At 38.2% G+C, this 21,203-nt stretch overlaps 1 protein-coding gene across 4 annotated transcripts in view; it reads right to left on the reverse strand.

Annotated features, from left to right (window-relative positions):
• SH3D19 (SH3 domain containing 19) overlaps positions 1–21,203 on the reverse strand; it is a 105,938-nt gene that overhangs the window by 8,626 nt on the left and 76,109 nt on the right. For 3 of the 4 annotated variants that reach the window (XM_014543870.1, XM_014543869.1, XM_014543871.1), the window contains exons 9-15: positions 18,227–18,288; positions 16,896–17,160; positions 8,075–8,147; positions 6,751–6,881; positions 4,880–4,941; positions 2,547–2,749; positions 2,042–2,094 (exon numbers count right to left, since the gene is read on the reverse strand). In XM_014543870.1, coding sequence (XP_014399356.1) covers positions 2,042–2,094; positions 2,547–2,749; positions 4,880–4,941; positions 6,751–6,881; positions 8,075–8,147; positions 16,896–17,160; positions 18,227–18,288 — 849 coding nt within the window. Of the gene's footprint in view, positions 1–2,041; positions 2,095–2,546; positions 2,750–4,879; positions 4,942–6,750; positions 6,882–8,074; positions 8,148–13,078; positions 13,220–16,895; positions 17,161–18,226; positions 18,289–21,203 lie in introns of all 4 variants that reach the window. The other variant, XM_014543872.1, reaches the window with a different exon arrangement.

Raw genomic sequence — 21,203 nt, forward strand, 5'->3', positions numbered from 1 at the left:
TATGGGAGGAAAAAAGAGGAACAACTATAATAATCTGAACAGTAAAGATTTAATTAAAAAAATACTTAAGAAAAAACTTTTTTCTAATTATGATCTATGACATTAGTTCTATCTTAAAAATTAGGTAAAAGCATACACTATTCATATATAGTATTTATGACACTATGAAAGAATTCTGGAAAACATACAATTTCCAGTGAAACTCTTTAAATTATGAAGGCTCAGAATGGGCAGTCTGTTAGTTCCTAGGTCTATACTTGATTCAGAAGCTATCAAATTCCATGGCACAAGACTTCATTAATTCACCATTAATTTCATGAGGCGTAGTTAGCCCTAAAGCTGGCAGAATAACCACCCAAATATGGTGGGATAGTATGGTCGAATGTACCAGCAAGAATGCTTTTACCCCAAATACAGTAGAGGAAGGTTCTGCTCTGTGAAGAGGCATCTCTACTAAGTAAGGATGGGAGCCCTATGTTCAAGAAACAACCAACTGAGCTACCCCTACCCATCCAAGGCTAGTATGTAAAAATTTTACTCGTTTTTTCTCTTTCCCATTAAAAAATAATACAAATGCTCCTAAATATTAGGTAAGTTCAGAAATGTATGAAGAAGCAGGGAAAAAAAACCTACCCACCCATAATATTACCTCTTAGGGAAATATGAATGTTGATAAATATATTTCCTTGTAGTCTTTGTATGCTATATATTCAATTCCCTATAACATTTTCTTCCCATTACATTTATTTTATAAATCTAGTTTTTCATAGCCTCAGAACATTCTACCATTAATGATCATATTTAGGTTGGTTCCAATTTTTTTCCTATGATAATAAAACCACAATGACTATCTTTGTGACTAAAACCTTCTCTTTTTTACCCTATTTGGAGGGTAAAAAAAATAAAAATAATCATTTTTACCTTCTTGTTTTTTTAAAAAATATATTTTTATTGATTTTGGAGAGGGAGAGAGAGATAGAAACATCAATGATGAGAATCATTGACTGGCTGACTCTTACATGCCCCCAACTGGGGATACAGCCCGCAAGCTGGGGCACGTGTCCTAACTTGGAACTGAACCAGTGACCTCCTGGTTCATAGGTTGATGCTCAACCACTGAGCCACACCAGCTGGGCTGTACTTTCTTGTTTTTAATACTCAAATAATTACTTGTTTAGTGTTGAGTTGTATTGAATCTTTGTTAACTAGATAAGTTAAATGGTATTTCATCGTTGCTTTATAAGGCATTTTGATTATTAGTAGGGTCAAATATTTTTTAATACCGGCCACTTATGCTATCTCTTTATCTCTTCTATTCTCTAATCATGTCTTTCCCCCCATTTTCTATCAGGGTTTGCATTTCTTTCTAATCCATTTGTATGAGCTCTATATGCAATAAAGATGTTAACCATTTGCCCACAGAGGTGGGCAAAAGTGGGTTTACAGTTGTAATACAAATAATATAATAATCCTATTAATAAAAGCCTATGTGGTCGTCACGCCCTCATGCTGTGATGCCCTCACGCCGTAGTGAGCAATCACCAGGAGGCTGCATGTGTAGCGGGTGCGCGTGGGTGGGTGGGGCTGTGTGCGCGTGTGGTTGGGCGGGGGCTTGACGCTGTGTGCGCAGCGCGGAGGCGGGTCCTGTGGCTCCGGCCTACCTCTTTGGGGCAATCCATTGAGGAGCCCTGGATGGGTGAGCAGGGCCTACCTCTTTGGGGCGATTGATCGTGGGGCTCCCACACTGTGAGAGGGCAAAGGCCAGGCTGGGGGAGCCCCCCCCCCCCCCCCCCCCGGAGCCCAAATTTAAAAATTCGTGCACTGGGCCTCTAGTTAATAAATAATGATACAAGAATAAATTTTGTGTTTTGTGTACTCACAATATAAATCTACTTTTGCTCACCCCTGTATTTATTTCAAACATTTACTATATGAATTGAAAAATGCTTTTATGACATTCTCTCCTGATAATTACAATTTTAATATCCTTCCCAGAGTTTTAACCTGGCTTTCATTACAGTTATCTATCCAAGCAGCCTACCTGAGAATTTGCTCCAGAATCTTCTTTTTTGGTCTTCAGTGGTACCTTTGTGCCTATGTTAAAAAAAAGTCAAAACTTCACATGTAAAGACCATATAGTATTGGAGAAAAACCTTAGGGGAGAGTGAAAAGTCTGGGGTTGCAGACCAGCCTCTTCGTAATTCTGACCAGGCACTGTCTTCTCTGGGCTTTTTCCCTTTTTTGTACAGCGAAGGAAGATACCATTAGTTATACTCTCTAGCCCATTTCTGTTTAAAGGTCTATGATTATCCATAAGCCATTTCTGATATGAGGCTATTGCTATTTACCTAAAATACCAACACCAGCTCTCTGAGAGATTACTTCAATAAGAGCTATCCCACACAAATGACCATTTTTAAATAATTTCTCCTTCTATCTTAAAAAATATGGCAATATGGATTATTATGCAGCTCAAGTACTATCCTATTATTTAGTTTATTTCAATTAAGACAGAATATAATAAAAACGATACTCTCTATACTCACTGAAAACATTTGTACCAGAGGTGGGATGATCCTCAACGAGTTCCACAAGGTTAAGGGGGGAAATCCTAGTTCTGCCTCGAGGTTCTCCTCCAGCCCATTCTTCATTCACATACTCATTAGGAACAATACTTTCTCCCTCCAAGAAACTTAGCACATCCTTCTGGTCTCCAATATATTCAAACTGAGCACCACATCTTGGACCTCTGAACAAAGAGTACATTTGTGGGTTAAACTAGAGAGTACTACTTTTCAAAATGCTTTAAAACCTTCATTCAGTCTTTCAATAAATATTCTGTGTTTACTATGGAATATGGTATACTAGACATAATTTAAACTTTTCCACAAATAAATCTTTTTCAGATATGAACCTGTTCACCTAGAAAGGCTAGTCAATGTCACAAAGATATGCAGAATTCCATAAGCTGGTGGTCAGTTTGCACTGCCATGTCTCATGACCAGTCTCTACATCTTTGTATTCTTGGGCCACAGTAATCCATGGTTCAGTCTGAACTCTCTCAGTTATAAATGCACTGAGTTTAGAAGTGCTAACCCTAAGAATCTCAGGGCAAGACATCAAACTTCCATGACAGAATGCAACAGGCATCAGCTGGGCAGACTCAATACTCACTCAATAAATGTTGACTCAATCATGAGTTGTATACATAGATGAATGATCTTCAAAATTAGAAGGTTCGGATAAAACAGAAACTCGGCATATTATCTTATAATACTTAATCTTTTACCTAACACTGTTGTTTTAAAAATGATTTTTGTATCTCCTTTAAAAAGGCTTAATTTCTGAGAATTAGATCAATCCTTAAATGATTGGCAATTCTGACCGAAAATAAGAGATAAAACTGTGTTACTAGAAGGCATGATTTAATATCAAACCTTCCATTTGAGGTGTTAGAAAGGAAGTTTCAATAGCAACAGGCTAAGGAGATGCGAATGCCTGAAAAGAAAAGGTTGGTACAGTCTCCAATCAGATTCTGATTTAAGTCAGGTCAATGGACTGAGGGCTGTGAGAGCCCACTTCAGATCCAACCTGCTGACACATTAAACACAGCTTAAAAATAGGAGGAAAAATTGAACCTGAAATAGAATTCCACTATTGTGGCATCAGTTTTCTTATTTGTGGTAACCTTTGCATTTATTTTCTAAAGCCCTCAGGGAGCATCTACGTATGTCTGACCTATTCAAAGACAGGTTTACAGTCTTCAGCAAGTAGTGAAGTCTATTATTTTGCTCATTTAGCTGGAACATAAAGTTGCACTGTGGCAGTGTTTTAAATCATACAAAAAAGTTACAATGGCCGAAACCGGTTTGGCTCAGTGGATAGAGCGTCAGCCTGCGGACTGAAAGGTCCCAGGTTCGATTCCGGTCAAGGGCATGTACCTTGGTTGCGGGCACATCCCCAGTGGGAGGTGTGCAGGAGGCAGCTGATCGATGTTTCCCTCTCATCGATGTTTCTAGCTCTCTATCTCTCTCCCTTCCTCACTGTAAAAAATCAATAAAATATATTTTAAAAAAAAAGTTACAATGATGCATAGAAAGATCATTAATTCTTCAGACATAAAGGAAGACCCCTCCAACTTAACTCTTCCTTTAGTTTCTTCTAGTTCCTCTTAAAAACAAAACAATACAAAATGTCTAGCTGTTTTTGTAGGGTTCATATTTCTATAAGGTTAAATATTTTCTATGACAATAATTTTGAACCTTCTAAAAATGTGTTAGATAAATACCAGCTGACCCAAATACATTACACTGGATGACAAAGTGTCTCTGTTTAAGCCATAGCGAGGCAGTGGGAAATAGCAAGGTGGATTCCTTGTGCTGTCTACATGTCCTGTATTGATATGAGGAGTTGCTTAGGTCAGCTTGTACCAGCACGTTGAATTTTCATTAGCATTTTAATCCACTATGGCTTTTAAACAAGTACACTTTTCCTCATAAATCAAAAGACACACTGGGAAAAAATAATCACACATCTGAAGTGTTTAAGCTTGGTAATTATGATATAACTAGAGGCCCGGTGCATGGGATTTGTGTGGGGATGGGCCTGCTATGGGAGCGCTGCTCATCCTGGTCAGCTGAGCGGCTGTGGACCTGCCCTCTGAGTCACTCAGCCCCATCAGCCGAGTGGTGCTCCCACTGTGGGAGTGCACTGACCACCAGGGGGCAGCTCCTGCATTCAGTGTCTGCCTCCTGGTGGTCAATGCGCATCATAGCGACTGGTCATTCGGCCGTTCAGTTGATTTGCATATTAGGCTTTTATTATATAGGATTGGTCACCTCCTTTGCATTTTGTGCAAAAGAACACAAATAAAACTTACTTATTAACACAATGAGATGAAACTGATTCTCTTTTCCCATTTCCTCCTCCTGGAACATCAATCTGGTAAAGACAAATCAAGGCAACCATTGTATTTTTTTCAGATTTTAATAAGATGAATTTAAGGCTAGATAATTAGAAAATACATGATTGAAATTAACAAGTTTAGACAGGTGTTTAACTGATTAAGTGGTATCACAGGTGCCAAAGGTAAGAAATCCAGAATTTGGTTTTAAAAACACACACACATAACTTGTGAGGCAGCCTTCCTTGAATAGCCAACCAATCCATTTCTTATTTCCTGGAATAAGCACATTAATATCATTCTACCCCTGACTGCGTTTTCTCTATCCCATATCCCCTAAGTTGGAAACTTCAGATGAGGAGGACTTAAGATAGAGACTAGGCATCAGGCATTTGGCACCACTGCCATGCCTATTCAAAGTGTTGGTAGAATTCTGCAATACTTTCCTGACCCCAAAATAAAACCTTTTAATCAAACTTGTGGATTCTCTCCATTTTCATCACTCTGGGATATTTTTTTCCACCAATGTAAATAGGGAAGGAATTAGTACTCAGTGGGCATCTACCTAGTGGCAAGCACGTTATAAAATACCTCACTTACAAAGCTCAATGAAGCTAGGTTGTAATAAAAATTTTTGACTAAAGTATATTCAGTCTTTGAGATCTATATTAAATAAATCAGTGCCCTTCTTAATGAATTCTAAAAGCTCAAAATTTCAAAATAATTTTTTCAACTTGCAGGCTTAGAAATAATACTTATATCAATAATGTGGCAGATTCAGTGTAATTTATTTCAGTGACGTAACTGTGCTTTAAAAATACTGTTACATTGGGTAGGAGAAAAATAAGGAAGGGTGCTAAAACTAACATTGTTCTTAATATTAATTCAGTGAATGTGGATAGATTTTTCCAAAGTATCAGGGCATATTTATATTGGACAATTTTTAAAGCCCACATTTTGTAATCCAAGAGACTCAAACTCATTTATATTAGAAAAACACAGGTTCTCTGATATATATATATGTGTAAATTTGCCCCCCTCCCCCTTTCATAGCTGTTAATGATCAACTATTTAAGCTACTTTATTGATATTTTCCAGTATCAGTAAGTTATATCAGAGACTGAGTCATACGTACTCTTCTTTTAGTTGCAAAGGCAAGTGGTAGTTTTTATATTTTATCCCCATGTTTCACAGTCACCTGGGCTTGGCACCTGGGCTCGACCATACAGGTCTGCTTTTACAAGTTAGGCTGTGAAGAAGTATAAAATGCTGACAATTTAATATAATTCTTCCCAATCTGATTTTAAATTATCATGTGAAAAACCATTAATTGACCACAAGCTCCTGTGTAAGTGCTTTAGTATTCCCAAGTCTATTTTTCTAAATGATGGAAATAAATGGAATGAAAGAATGAAAGAAACCAAAAACAAAATGTACTTCAAAGAAAAGGAAAAGTGGTACCGTAAGCTCAGAGAACATTCCTTCAGAACAATCTTGTACCTTTTGAGTCTTGTTTACTAAATTTTTCAAATAATTAACATATATTCTTAAGTGCTCAACAACCCTCCAAGAATAGCTGATCACCAGTTGACCTATAGTGTTTTTTCACCTTAGGATTTCAGATAGCATTTAGAAATTAAGTTCTAGACCCCCATAATATATTAACAATTAAGCATTATCTAGTTGAAAAAACTTTTATTTTTTGAATTTTCCAAACACCAAATGAATCAATGGAAGAGAGAGAACTAGAACCCAAGAATTGAAGCTTCCGATTACTTTTCCCATAATGCACGTTACACAGAACCCACTGAACATATGACCAATTAAAACAATCATGACCCACTTACAATTACTTTGACATGGTTGGCAGGAAATACCCCAGTCTGGTTTCTACATTTCCCTCTGTACCAATCTGTATCTATTTTTTCCAGAAGATAAACAATTTCTCCAGAAGTGAGATTCAAATCACCAACTTGCTCTATAAAATAAAATTATAATTATGTATGATAAATTATTCTGGTTGCATGCAGATTTGATTAAAGGAGAGCACAAAGTATTTATTTCTGTCCACCGAGGCAGTATGTTCTACTGACTCTGAGAACAGATTATACTAATTGAATTGACTTAAAAATATCTTTTTTTTATATTGCTGTTATGAGCTTCCTCTTTTAAGATCTAATTAAATACATTTATTATGCATTGACTGATGGGAAATGGTTAAAAAACAACAAAAAAACCCCCAAACATTGCGCTGGCTAATGATTCCTACTGTGTCAATATAAACCTTTTGCTGAATTCATATTGAACTATGAAAGGGTTTTATAGATGTAAAATATTCTTATTCTCAATCATGCTTAAAAATCATTGCAATCTCAAAATATTAACTAAGCAGTGGTTCTCAACCTTCTGGTCCTTTAAATACAGTTCCTCATGTTGTGACCCAACCATAAAATTATTTTCGTTGCTACTTCATAACTGTAATGTTGCTACTGTTATGAATCGTAATGTAAATATCTGATATGCAGGATGGTCTTAGGCGACCCCTGTGAAAGGGTCATTCGACCGCCAAAGGGGTTGCGACCCACAGGTTGAGAACAGCTAAACTAAGGGAATACTACAGCTCTTTTGAAAGTAAATTTACTCACACTAAAATAAAAATCTATCAAGTAGATAGTATGTAAACTTATAAATAAATCAGGAGTTTATCTGTAGTCTTGGATATAAAAGATATTTAAAAGTTGATTTGAAAATTATATTTTCATCTCATAAGTAATAGCTGAGCTATGTGTGTAGGTTTTACAATTCTTAGGAGAAAAGAACATTTATTAAATTTGAAATAATTTCATTATAATTATTAATTGGTACCTACTATTCTGAAAGAGTTAAAAAGTTTGCAACTGGTAGGTATTTTGCTGTTTGTTCATGTGTAGGGAAACACCCTCTCTTTCTCTCTCATGGGGAGTTTCAAAAGCAAGGGTATCCAGCTAAGCTTTCTGGAACGGTTGGGTACAATTGACCATTCCTGAAGGTGGGTGATTGACAAGATGACCTCTCCAGTCTAGGATTCTGTTGTGCAGAGAATGAAGAAGGCTGGCCCTCAGAGATTAACCTAAGGAGGATGCCTGCTCCTGGATTCTAAGGGCTCTACCACTTTATTATTTATGTCCTTACCTGCTGGAAAATCATGAAGAATGACAGCATGAGGAGCACTACTGTCAACAGGCTTCTGAGTGTGGCTTGGATCCTTTGGGGGAAAACAGGGCTGTGAGTGAAGTATTCAGGATGAATGCTGGATTTACATTCACTCTGAGACCAATTTTTCCTCCCTCACTAGCGTCCTCTTGACATATGAGTACAAGATGCAAAACATACAGTTGAGCCAAATAAGAGAATCAATATCAAGTTGCAAAGGCATGTGTCCTTGCCCAGGGAGAACAGCAAATAACTCTCAGTTATAATATCCTCCAACATTTTTTAACAATGAGAGTAAAACAAAATGGAATTACTGAACTTAAAAAATTTTTTTCACTAGGACCTATTCTACCCTGAAGTAGTGTTTTTTTTTTGTTTTTTTTGTTTTTGTTTTTTTTTATCTCTTTTCCTATCTGGAGTAGCTTTTTCCTAAAACTGTGAACAGGACTAAATCTTAAGAACAGAGGCTTAAAAGTTGTATCTTCATTAAGATGGGAAAAGAAGTTCTGCAATTGATATGCTTTCCCTTTAATGAAAAGAGCTAATGACTTTTACAAAAGTATAATTCACAAAAGTAAAATCTACGTCATTTAGTGCCACTTAACTGAATGCTTTCTCTAATTTAAAAGCTAACACTACCTCCAATGCTTGGCCTAGATTTTCTATTTAATCTGAATGGTTTATTCAATACAATTCTAAGTAAGTTAGCAAAGAGAATTCAATATTCTCTAACCATCTAGCCAACTGCCATAGATTGGCTAGAGGAGAGGAGAAAGCTAAAGAGTGACCTTTTCTTATTAATAAGCAGTTGTTATTCTTAGTTTCTTTACATAAACTGACAGGCTAATAATCCGTTCATCATCATCAAATCTGATTAAAGGATATTATTTGGAGTTACAATTTTAAAACTCTTCAATACTGGCAAACCTGCGAAATAAATGTAGGCACATTTTTTTGTGCCTTTTTTGTCTCTTCAACCCAACTCTTGTCCCCTCAGGGGTATCCCCACGCTTCTATTCCTCTGCCCCTCCCTGGCCATGATGTACCCAGTTGATCAGACTGCACTGTGGATAATAGTCCACCTTCTCCATTTCCACCCTGCAGCACCTCTGCTCAGATCTTTTCTACATCTCACCTGCTCTTTCAACCAAAATGCAACTGTGGAGGCATGCTGCATTCTCTCAAGGTAGGTAAACTGAAATACCAATTTAGGTCAAGACAGTAATGGCTAATGGCAGTTTATTATATGAGTTTACAAAGTAACACTGACATTTTCTTAGGGGCCACTCAGCACTTTCCCCTAAACAAATGAGCATCATGGGAATTTCAGGGATTACAGAAAGAAACTGTGACATATTTTAAGTCTGGAGGGGCTTTTAAAAAAACAATTATTTATGCCCTGGCCAATGTGGCTCAGTTGGTTGGGCATCATCCCAAGCACTGGAAGGTTGTTGGTATGATTCCTGGTCAGGACATGTGCCCAGGTTTTGGGCTCAATCATCTGTGGGGACATGCAGGAGGCAGTCAGTCCATGTTTTGCTCTTGCATCAATGTTTTTCTCTCTCCCTTTCCCTTCCTCTCATTCTAAAAATCAATTTAAAAATCTTAAAAAATAAAAGTAATTATCTACATAATTTATTATGTGTGCATATGTATGTTTTTCATTCCCCACCCCCCTGATTTATGTCTGTGGAAAAAAGGAATGACTACTCAATAAATTGTATTAGGCTAACATTCGGTCAAAATGGCGGTGTAGGTATATGCGGTACTCGCATCCTCCCACAACCACATCAAAATTACAACTAAACTACGGAACAATCAACTTCAGAACCACCTGAAATCTATAGAAATCCTATAACTAATAATACAAAGAAGCCACTTAATTTGAATTTGGTAGGAGGGGTCTAGATGTGGAAGGGGCTGAACCTACACCCACATGTAGCAGATAAGAATTGGGAGGATATTGCCACTACAGAGGTCCTCCCTGGGGAGTGGGGTCCCAGCCCCACACCAGGCCCCTGAGCCCAGGGTTCCAGTGCCAGGGCACACATTAGAATCAACCAATGAGTCCTGGCCTGGTGGCTCAGTTGGTTGAGTGTCATCTGTGCTTTGGAAAGTTGTACGTTCGATTCCTGGTCAGGGCATATATCTAGGTTATGGGTTTGATCCCTGGTCAGGGCTTGTATGGGAGGCAACCAATTGATGTCTCTCTCTTATATCCATGTTTTTTTCTCTCTCTCTAAAAATCAATAAAAACATATCCTCAGGTGAGGATAAAAAAAAATCACCAATAAATGCATAAATAAGTGGAACAACAAATTGATGTCTCTCTCTCTTCCTTCCTCTCTCTAAAAAAAAACATTTAGAAAAAAAAGTACAAATTGATAGTTACACAATAGTCATGGGGATGTAACTTACAGCGTAGGAAATATAGTAAAAATATTCTAATAACTGTATATGGTGTCAGATGGTTACGAGATTATTGGTCATAATGATCACTAAGTTAAATAATGTCTAATTATTGGGTTGAAAGTAATATAATATTGTATGTCAACTCTAACTGAAAGATAAACAATTATATAAAGTAAAAAATAAGTAAATAAATTGTGTTAGGCTAGATGGCTATCCATTTGGAAAATAAATGATATCGGAGGCCTACCCCACACAAAACACAAACATGAATCTCTAAATGAACCAACAACCTAAACATAACCAGGCCTGGGAGAATAGAAGAGGAGAGATCTTAACTTGTGCCTCCCAATTAACTTCCCTCTCTGACTTCAGTGCATGGATAACACTAGGAATGCTGCTCATCAACCTGGTCTGGAAGGTGAAGGGCAAGATGAAAAGGCTAAATAAGGTTGGCCACTAGAGGTCAGTACAACTCAGACCACACCATTAGGTAAATCCAACATAATTTAAAGCTCTTTTTAATATGACTCTAAGTGCTAATGCAAATGAGTAATAAAAGCCTTCATTGTTCACTCACTGTGCTACTCACTGAGTTAAACACCTTATATGCTTTAATTAGCTCATTTAATTTTTAAAAACATTTTTGAGATATAATTCACATATAAAATTCACCCATTTAAAGTGTACATAGTTTTACTATATTCATAGAATTGTGCAACCAACACCACAATCGAAGTTTAAAACTTTTTTAATTATTCCCCCCCACCCCCCCGGGCAAAGAAACCTACCCATGCAGTTTAGAGATAACTACCTAAGGTGGTGGGAGGGGAACTGAAACCCATCTCCCTGAAACTCAAATCTGTGTTTGCAACAAGGTAAACAATCTCCCACTTTTCCCATGATCTGCAGAGTCAACCTCATCTAACAGCATTAGATATTTTCTGTTTACTAAGATAGGGGAAAGTATAGCACATTTTCAGAGATCTTTACCTTAGAACTAGGCTTTCAAATAGGTAAGATTTATTTTCTAAAAAATGTAATGCTAGCCATGAACCCAGAAACCTGAATGAGGTTTCATTTGAGCATCGCTGTATGTAGTTGGCCATCAGAGGCCAACTCTGCAAGCCTACGGTACAAGATGAGTGAGGTCATGTTTAATGTGGAAAAAAATTTGAACTATTAAAAAAGAACTCTCATCTTTTTAGCTCCTTCCTTCCTTCCTTCCTTCCTTCCTCCCTCCCTCCCTCCCTCCTCCCTCTAAAAAAACTTAAATCTTTATTGTTGAAAGCATTATATGTGTAGCTTCTATTTTTCTTAAAGAAAAGCTTTTTGGCAGCCCAACTCCCATGGTTACCCCGCAGTGTGTTTTGAGAGAGGAAGGAAGGCTGCGACAGAGGGATAATGCTGGATCAAAACAAAGAGAAAATGAGTAATAGAAGAACTTTCTCCACGTGAATTAAACTTAGAATTTTCAGTATCCCAGCTGCAACTAGCTTAACATGTGTCTTCTCTGCTCTCCAATATACAAATTTTTAGTTTCTCAGCAAACTTCAAAACATAAACTGCCTTCTAAGAAGAAAGAATTGGACTAGATTATGAAAACTAGGATGAATGGGAAACCAAATACTTTACTTGGATTAAATGATTGGTGGATATTATTTTTCATGTTTGCTACATTAAATAACAGTCAAAAATTTAACTGGGTAACTTAAAAAGCTCTTTTAAAAAATATACCTCTAAACATAGTTCAATGGCATTTTTCTTGCTAAATAAATGAACTTCGATGATCACTGTATTCTCCCAGGATCCACAAATTTGTTAGGCTTAAATTGTAACTTCAGGTTGTTGGATTACATTTCATTTCATTATTTTATGAGCTATAATCAGAGAAATGAGGTTTACACTAAGCTTAAATCTTACAAGGGAAGTGCTTTTTTATGGCAGACTAAGCATTTATAGGGGCCCCTTTATTTTATTTTTTTTTAAATGTATTTTATTGATTTTTTTTACAGAGAGGAAGGGAGAAGGGATAGAGAGCTAGAAACATCGATGAGAGAGAAGCATCGATCAGCTGTCTCCTGCACACTCCCCACTGGGGATGTGCCTGCAACCAAGGTACATGCCCTTGACTGGAATCGAACCTGGGACCCTTGAGTCCGCAGGCTGACGCTCTATCCACTGAGCCAAACCGGTTAGGGTTATAGGGGCCCCTTTAAAATAATTATCCATTCTGCTGGGAAACTAATCTCTGGCACTTTAGTAAACATCTTTACATTATTTAAAAATAAATGGCTCTCACAGTTGAAAATTAATGACTGAGTGCTCTGGTCGCTGTAAGTCAGCACGATATGAAGAAGGCAAAACACATGGTAGTCACTGTGTATCAAGGTGATTAGTAAGGCAGTGGCAAGTCTCTTAGAAGTAATTTATTCTTCAAATGGAATAAAATGCTGCTGTAATTTTCACTCTGGTTAAGAAAATGCTAAAACCTGAGGATGAGATATAATTAATAGTTCTTTGAAATGTGCTGCCATGGGTGATATGAGGGCTGTACAATATTAATTCCTTTACGTTTGGTCTGCTCCTAAGATGTTCATCAAGTGGGGTGATAATCTTCATCTGAGACAGGTGAACTCTACCAGTGACTTTTCCCTTTTGGCATTCTAAGTAATTATTTTCTGCCTGCTTCAGCAGCACAAGTCCGTCCCCACGCTGTAAGGTACAATACCACTCCTGAAGCAATTATTATTTAATAAAACATTATTACTCTTCCCACATTTTAATCTTTGGAGCCTAAAGCATTTAATAATGTGTAAAGCAGTAATAACAGAGGCTGGTGATTTTTTTACATTTGCCACTAAAGAAAGAGCTCTATTTTACCTTACAAGAGAGTTCTCCGGGGTTTGCGAGACAATGTATTCATTGGCAATCCCATGAGGCACAGACAGCTTAAATATAACCCAATAAAAGGATTATTCACAATCAAAAAACCCTCATCATAACTTGCTGGTCATTTGGGGATTTGGAAGGTGTAAAGTACAACTTCTCCAGGAAAATCTTCACCTGACTTCCTCATGCTCCAGGTCTAGTGGGGCCTGCCATTTCTCATGGAGACCGAGTCCTTGGGAGTGTGGAGTTGAGCCTATAGCTAAATGTGGCCTAAAGTTCTCTTTAACAACTAGAACCAGGAAGTTCTATTCTATAGGACAAGGTCCACCAAGTCACCTGGTGCTTGAAGGATAAATACTCAGCACCTGAGCTCACAGCCTATAAAGACCTGCCTTTGAGTAAGGGTTCTCAATGGCTGTTGTCTTCTGAAGGCTGATGGGGGCGGGCAGCTCCTCTACGGGCTAATGACTCCTTCATTTGCTTTGAATCTCATCTTACAAAGCTTCTCTGCCACAAAGCGTCTACTTAAACCCAGTTCATTGCCTGACTCGTCACTTCCTGGTTCACTCAGCTCTGTCTCATTTTAGAATGGTTTTTATATCTGTACCCAGCCCTGGCCAGGGGACTCTGTTCCCTGCCATGGTCAGTTTTGGCTGGTGAGTACAGGTCAGAGGCCTTTACAATATAAAGGCTTTCCCAGGGAATGTGATCACACAAGCTCACTTTCAACAAGCAAAGGGGCTGCTTGGGCCCCTCCATCACTCAGGAGCAAAGATGCAGAGTGCGAGGGGTTAGGTACTGATGCTTCCTAGCATTTATGTCAGAGTCCCAGGGCTCCCAATGTACCCAGGTTCCTGGTTAGCAACTTAATGGCAAGGTAGCCTTGGAAAAAATGAGGAATTTAAGAAATTATTTCATAATGAGACATACTCCTCTAACATACCATTATTTTAAATTTATTAATTTGATTCTTCGAATGCTTTATTGACATTACATGGCTATGCTAAGAACCATAAGTACTATTTCCATAGTATGGCATAATGGTTAAGAGCATGGGCTCAGAGTCAGTTGATCTGTGTTCAAAAGCTGGCTCCACCATTAACTAGCTTTGCTCCCTATTTTTTAAAAATATATATTTTTTAGCCCTAGCTGGTTTGGCTCAGTGGATAGAGTATTGGCCTGCGGAGTGAAGGGTCCTGGGTTCGATTCCAGTTAAGGGCACATGCCCAGGTTGCAGGCTTGATCCACAGTGGAGGGCGTGCAGGAGGCAGCCAGTCAATGATTCTCTCTCAGCATTGATGTTTTTCTCTCTCCCTCTCCCTTCCTCTCTGAAATCAATAAAAAAAAAAAATCTATATATATAAAAGCCTAAGTGACTGCCAGACCGTACAACTGCCCAACTGGTAGCTATGATGCACAATGACCACCAGGGGGCAGACGCTCAATGCAGCAGCTGCCGAGCTGTGGTGACTTGGCAGCTACGGTTCTCGGGTGACGCACCTGGAACCAAAGAGGAGGGAGCTCGATTCTGGGGTGCGTCACCTGAGAACCGTCCTCTCGCAATCCGGGACCCCTCGGGGGATGTTGGAGAGCCGGTTTTGGCCCAATCCCCACATGCCAGGCCGAGGGACCCCACCGGTGCACAAATCTGTGCACCGGACCTCTAGTAATAAATAAAACGAAATATATTTTTTATTGTTGATAGTATTACAGATATCTCCCATTTCCACCCCTTTACCCCTACAGTTACTTGATGGCTCTGTGTACTATTTTCTTCATCTGTATAATAGAGATAATAGTAGTATCTACCTCACAGGGTTGGTGTGAGGAATAAATGAGTTATTTAACATACATAATGTGCTTCGAACAATACCTGGTCCATAATAAGTGCACAATACATCAGGCATTATTTTTAAATAACCTAACCCAAATAATACTTCTGGGTTTTAGCAATTAAAAATGTCATCAATTTAAATGAATATGAGTATATGTGAATACACTCCGTCTTTCTTATCTATCCAAGGAAAATTTTATAAAACCCTATATGGCTTAAAGTGAAAGTAATTTCTGGCTCAACGATGGAAATGTAGCACAATATAAAATTATTAGCTGCTGTTCTTGATAAAAGCTACTGTCATGCAATTATTTAAAAAGTACAAACAGGCCCTGGCCGGATAGCTAAGTGGGTTGAGTGTTGTCCCGATAAGCCAAGGCTTGATCTCTGGTCAGGGCACATACAAGAAACAACCAATGAATGCATAAATAAGTGGAACAACAAGTCAAGGTATGTTTTTTCTCTCTCTTTAAAAATCAATCAGTAAAAAAAAAGTACAAACAGTCCTGATCTCCCTATTTTTTAAAACATGTTTTTATTGATTTCAGAGAGAGAGGAAAGGAGAGGGAAATATCAATCAGCTGCCTCCTGTACAACCCCTACTGGGCAGGTGACTTTTTGGTGCATGGGAGGATGCACAACCAACTGAGCCACACTGGCCAGGGCTCTCTATTTTTTTTAAATATATATTTTTTTATTGTTGATAGTATTACAGATACCTCCCAATTCTCCCCCCTTTACCCCCACAGCTCCCTATTTTTATTTGTCTTAGATTTTATCAGGTTAGCCAAACCAAAGTGGTAAGAGCACATCAACTCTGTTTTTAAGTATGGAAAATGCAGCCAAAGGTTTAAGGTCATATGATGAGAAAAATATTCATAAAAGAACCAAATTAATACCTCAGCTATTCCAATTATTAATGAAAGCTTCTAACTGGTAACAATTAAATGGCCCATGATAATTATGTTTACAAAAGGGGAAAAATCATTCACCTTAATAAGTCCTTTCTTTCTATTTTATTTTAAATTTTTACTCTGTGGGCAAGGTATATAAACTATAAAATCTGTCAGATTTTATAAAAACCCATTAGTGTAACTTACTGGTCAGGTTTCTTAGAGTTGCTGTTTGTTCAATTCCTGTCTGCACTGCCTCCTATTCCTCTATTTCTCCTAATAAAACCCTGCTTTAAAGACCTAGGTTTTATTATGGACTACTTATCTAAAGAACTCTTAAGGTCAAGGATCAAGTCCACATCTGTCTCATCATCTTCCTCTAAGGCAGTGGTTCTCAACCTTCCTAATGCCGAGACCCTTTAATACAGTTCCTCATGTTGTGGTGACCCCCAACCATAAAATTATTTTCGTTGCTACTTCATAACTGTAATTTTGCTACTTATGAATCGTAATGTAAATATCTGATATGCAGGATGTATTTTCATTGTTACAAATTGAACATAATTAAAGCATAGTGATTAATCACAAAAACAATATGTAATTATATATGTGTTTTCTGATGGTCTTAGGCGACCCCTGTGGAAGGGTTGTTCGACCCCCAAAGGGGTCACGACCCACAGGTTGAGAACCGCTGCTGTAAGGAATAATGGATCTTATATATTACTTTAGGACAAACCTCTTGACCACTAACATTTTTAAAAGCTAAATTTACCATGTATTTCCTGTAGAGAGGGTGTCCTGGTTTAGGGCGAGGGGGTAGCACTGGATCTTCACTTTTAAAAAATTGACTCTTGGTTTTTGTGAGTCTGGAAGCCACATTATTTTGCTTTTTCTGAAGATCCATGTCAGAAGAAGACCGATTCAAAGGTAGTTTTTTATTTGATGTTCTGGTTGCAGAAACTCTCGGGGGAGGTGGTCTTTCAGGGGCCCCCTTGGGAGGAGGCTGTCGAGCTGGTGTGACTTTTCCATTTATAGGTCTGAAAGGCAAGGTGGGAGCTGTGAATCAGTGTTTGATCAACATTAGGTTCTGTTTGCCCCCACCCCCCCCCCCCCCCCACACACACACACACACACACACACACACACACACACACACACACACACACACACACACACGCGCGCGCGCGCGCACAGCTTTCTGCTAGTACAATACAATTACCTAAACATGCAGGGTATGCTATTTCTGAGCAAATGGCTGCTGCATTAAACATTATATTATTAGAGGAAATGTCGATGTTCCAGCTTCCTCTCATCCTGCACTAGAGATTCATTAGTTCAAGACAAACAAGCATTTACTATCATGAGCTCACTAATGCCCCATTTGCTCGTAAACACACCATGACTGTTTCAGGAAACTAAGCACATTCTACCAAAGTCTGAGATGAAAAGCTTACAATAAGATGTCAGGTATATGTGATGTGATCTAGTTCATGATTAGGAAAGGAACATCAAACTACCCTAATATTCATGTTATAGGAATTACTATTCTAACTCTGGGTTAGATTAATATAAAGAAAGCTGTTTTGAAAATGAGCTAGGACAACCATTACTTTGAAAACCTTTCCTTAATCCCTATGATAAAAATAATTTGTAACATAGGAATAGCTTCTGATAGTATCACAGCTTTTTGTTCCAATAGCCCTGGAACTCGGGCAGGCAGGTCACCACGGTTCCTCATAACGGGGAGTGGGTGACAGTGTGAGAGTGAGAGTACGAGTGTATAGGTGTGCGAGTGTGTGTTCCTTCCAGAAGTGGAGTTGTTCCAGGTCCAGAAAGGAGTCTTGTTTGTTGGAGGAAAAGTAATAGAGATCTGTTTGTGTTCTGTGAGTTTTGGGGATTGAGTTCAAAGAAGCAGCAGAGATTCCTACAACCTGCTGTCAGAGCAGACTGTAGGCTAGTGGCCTGGGTGAATTCATGAGTTTAAAATGTATCTCTAAAAGAATATCTAAGGCCAACAGCACTCAGTTTTGATGACAGAAAGGGGAGTCCAGTCTCTGAGGCACTAGCTGCTCTCATACTTTTTAAAAGCTTTCCCACACTGACCTTGGTGGAAGCCTGGGGGGTCCTCGCACAGAGCCTCCCATTTGACCAGCCTGGTCGGATTCCTACAAGTATCAGAGAATGTTTTTTAGTTAAGGTTCATCTGAAACAAGACCTTGTCAAGAGGAGTTGTGGACAACTTTTTGGCTGGATCTATAAGTGGAAATGTAGCTGAGTTAGAGAAAATAAAATAAGTTAGAAAGTAGAGAAAGTTTTTAGTCTTGAGCAATATTAACTCATCCCACGTTCCCACCTAAATTGTCCACATCCTAATACAAGTGAAGACATAGAGGAGGAGACCGGCGATCTGCTATTGTAGATCATGACCCAACCAATTGCCCTGCATGGCTGAACACACAGCAGATTCAAAAGTATCAAGGATGATGCTTCAATCATGATGGGTTACACAGTAGCAATTTAAGCAGGAACTGTAGAAAACTAAAAACAAAAACAATGGCCTTTATTTATTCCATGATGACATGTAAGATATGTACTGCTCCTAAATTTAACACATAATAAGTGAAGTGGCGATTAGTTTGTTTTGCTTAGAACAGGCAGATCTCTCATCACTGGATGGTTTATACATTGTGCAGTGGGTTCTGAACTAGGAGGCGGCAGAACAATATGAGAAGTTTAAGGGACGGCCTGAAAGGAAGGCATGTGAGGAGAAACAGAAAAGGCCCAAGAAAACAGAAAGCTGGGACCACTAGAGCAAAGGGGTGGGATGTGCTGAGAAGAGATTTAAAAAAAAATTTAATCCTCACCCAAGGATATGTTTAGAGAGAGGAGGGAGAGAGAGGGGGTGGAGAGAGAGAGAGAGAGAGAGAGAGAGAGAGAGAGAGAGAGAGAGAGACACGTGCCCCAACCAGGGATCAAACCCGCAACCTTTTGGTATACAGGATGACTCTCCACCATGCCAGTTCTGAGAAGAGTTTTGTAGGAAAGAGTATAGGGGGTCATGTGAAAAACAAAAGGCAGCTTGGAATGTTTTAGCTTAATAGCACATGAGAGAAATTGGAAGTGTGGAGATCTATAGAAAGATTTCTCTAGGGAAAGGGCTTCAAACTGGGTCATTTAAATAACTTTTATGGAGATCGTGTAGCCCCAGGATTGGGAAATGAATATAATACATGGAAAATATTTTCATATCTTCTGTTGAAGGAGAAGTTAAAACTTCTGTTTTGGAGGGAAAAGTCCTCACCAAATGCTTCTAATTCTAATTGAATCTCCTTTTTAACCTTTTCTACTTTCTAAGCACCTAACACTGACTCCAGGAAATAATATTTCTCCAGGACCTCAAAAGGAGGGAAATGCCAGCCCTTTAAAATTACACTGCCCTTTTTTTTTTAAAGAGAGAGAGGAGAGAGAGAGAGAGAGAGAGACACGTGCCCCAACCAGGGATCAAACCCGCAACCTTTTGGTATACAGGATGACTCTCCACCATGCCAGTTCTGAGAAGAGTTTTGTAGGAAAGAGTATAGGGGGTCATGTGAAAAACAAAAGGCAGCTTGGAATGTTTTAGCTTAATAGCACATGAGAGAAATTGGAAGTGTGGAGATCTATAGAAAGATTTCTCTAGGGAAAGGGCTTCAAACTGGGTCATTTAAATAACTTTTATGGAGATCGTGTAGCCCCAGGATTGGGAAATGAATATAATACATGGAAAATATTTTCATATCTTCTGTTGAAGGAGAAGTTAAAACTTCTGTTTTGGAGGGAAAAGTCCTCACCAAATGCTTCTAATTCTAATTGAATCTCCTTTTTAACCTTTTCTACTTTCTAAGCACCTAACACTGACTCCAGGAAATAATATTTCTCCAGGACCTCAAAAGGAGGGAAATGCCAGCCCTTTAAAATTACACTGCCCTTTTTTTTTTAAGGAGGTTTAACTATACCTTGAGAGATCTTTGAACTAAGACTGTTTCACTCCTTCTCTTATATAAATGAGTTAAAACTCACTTCAATGGATTTTAATTCAGACTGAATATTTATAACTTGTCCTTAAGTACCAAATGATTAATTGCCAATAACTGTGATAATTGAAATGTGTTTCAATGTTTTAAAACCCCATTTTTAAAAACAAATTAAGCTTGCCCTTAAAACTTGGTTTCACTAATGAGTTCAGTTAATGTAGTGAAGAGAGTCACCAGCTCATAAACCCTGCAATATTCCGGACTATAATCCATGCCTTATAAATACGCTGCTGCTGATATTTTTCCCTGACAAATACTGCTATGATACTCGAAAAACTCATTTATTTCTTTGGCCACTTTAAAAATTAAAACAGAAAAGCAGAAAAACACTCTAGCAGATAGGCAGGAACTTTTGTTGTTTCTTCTCAACATTATAGTTTTTAGACAACTTAATAATTAAAAGCAACTTTTAAAAAATATAGATGTATAAATTTGACATAGAAAGTTATAGATGTACTGTAATAAATACATACCATATAATCCTAATCTAAGTACCAAATACTAGATGTAGTTTTCTCCAGATGGTGGCATTTTATAACAACCTTAAATATCTTTTTCTCAATTTTCTACAATGAGCAAACTCTAAATCAGAAAAAAGGCAGTATCCTCAAATCCCTGATGAACATTAGGCACCTTTTGAAAGGCACTGCTGTATCTGACACACTGAGTATAGGGAAACTGTTCCTGCAGAAGCTACTGCCTTAGTATTTGCTTAAATTCAGGTGTATGCAGAGGTTCTGCCAACAGTCTTTGGGAGATTACTGATTAGGGCTTTCCTCCTCTTCAATAATATTCCACACCTAATTGGAGTTGCTCTGACCTCCCTGCATGAACATACAATGGAGTCAAGACAGCCTCTTCAATAAATGGTGTTGGGAAAATTGGACAGATACATGCAAAAAAAATGAAACTAGACCACCAACTTACACCATACACAAAAATAAACTCAAAATGGATAAAGGACTTAAACATAAGATGGGAAACCATAAAAATACTAGAGGAATCCA

This window comes from Myotis brandtii, unplaced genomic scaffold, assembly GCF_000412655.1.
Source record: "Myotis brandtii unplaced genomic scaffold, ASM41265v1 scaffold34, whole genome shotgun sequence".
NCBI classification, from domain to species: Eukaryota; Metazoa; Chordata; class Mammalia; order Chiroptera; family Vespertilionidae; genus Myotis; species Myotis brandtii.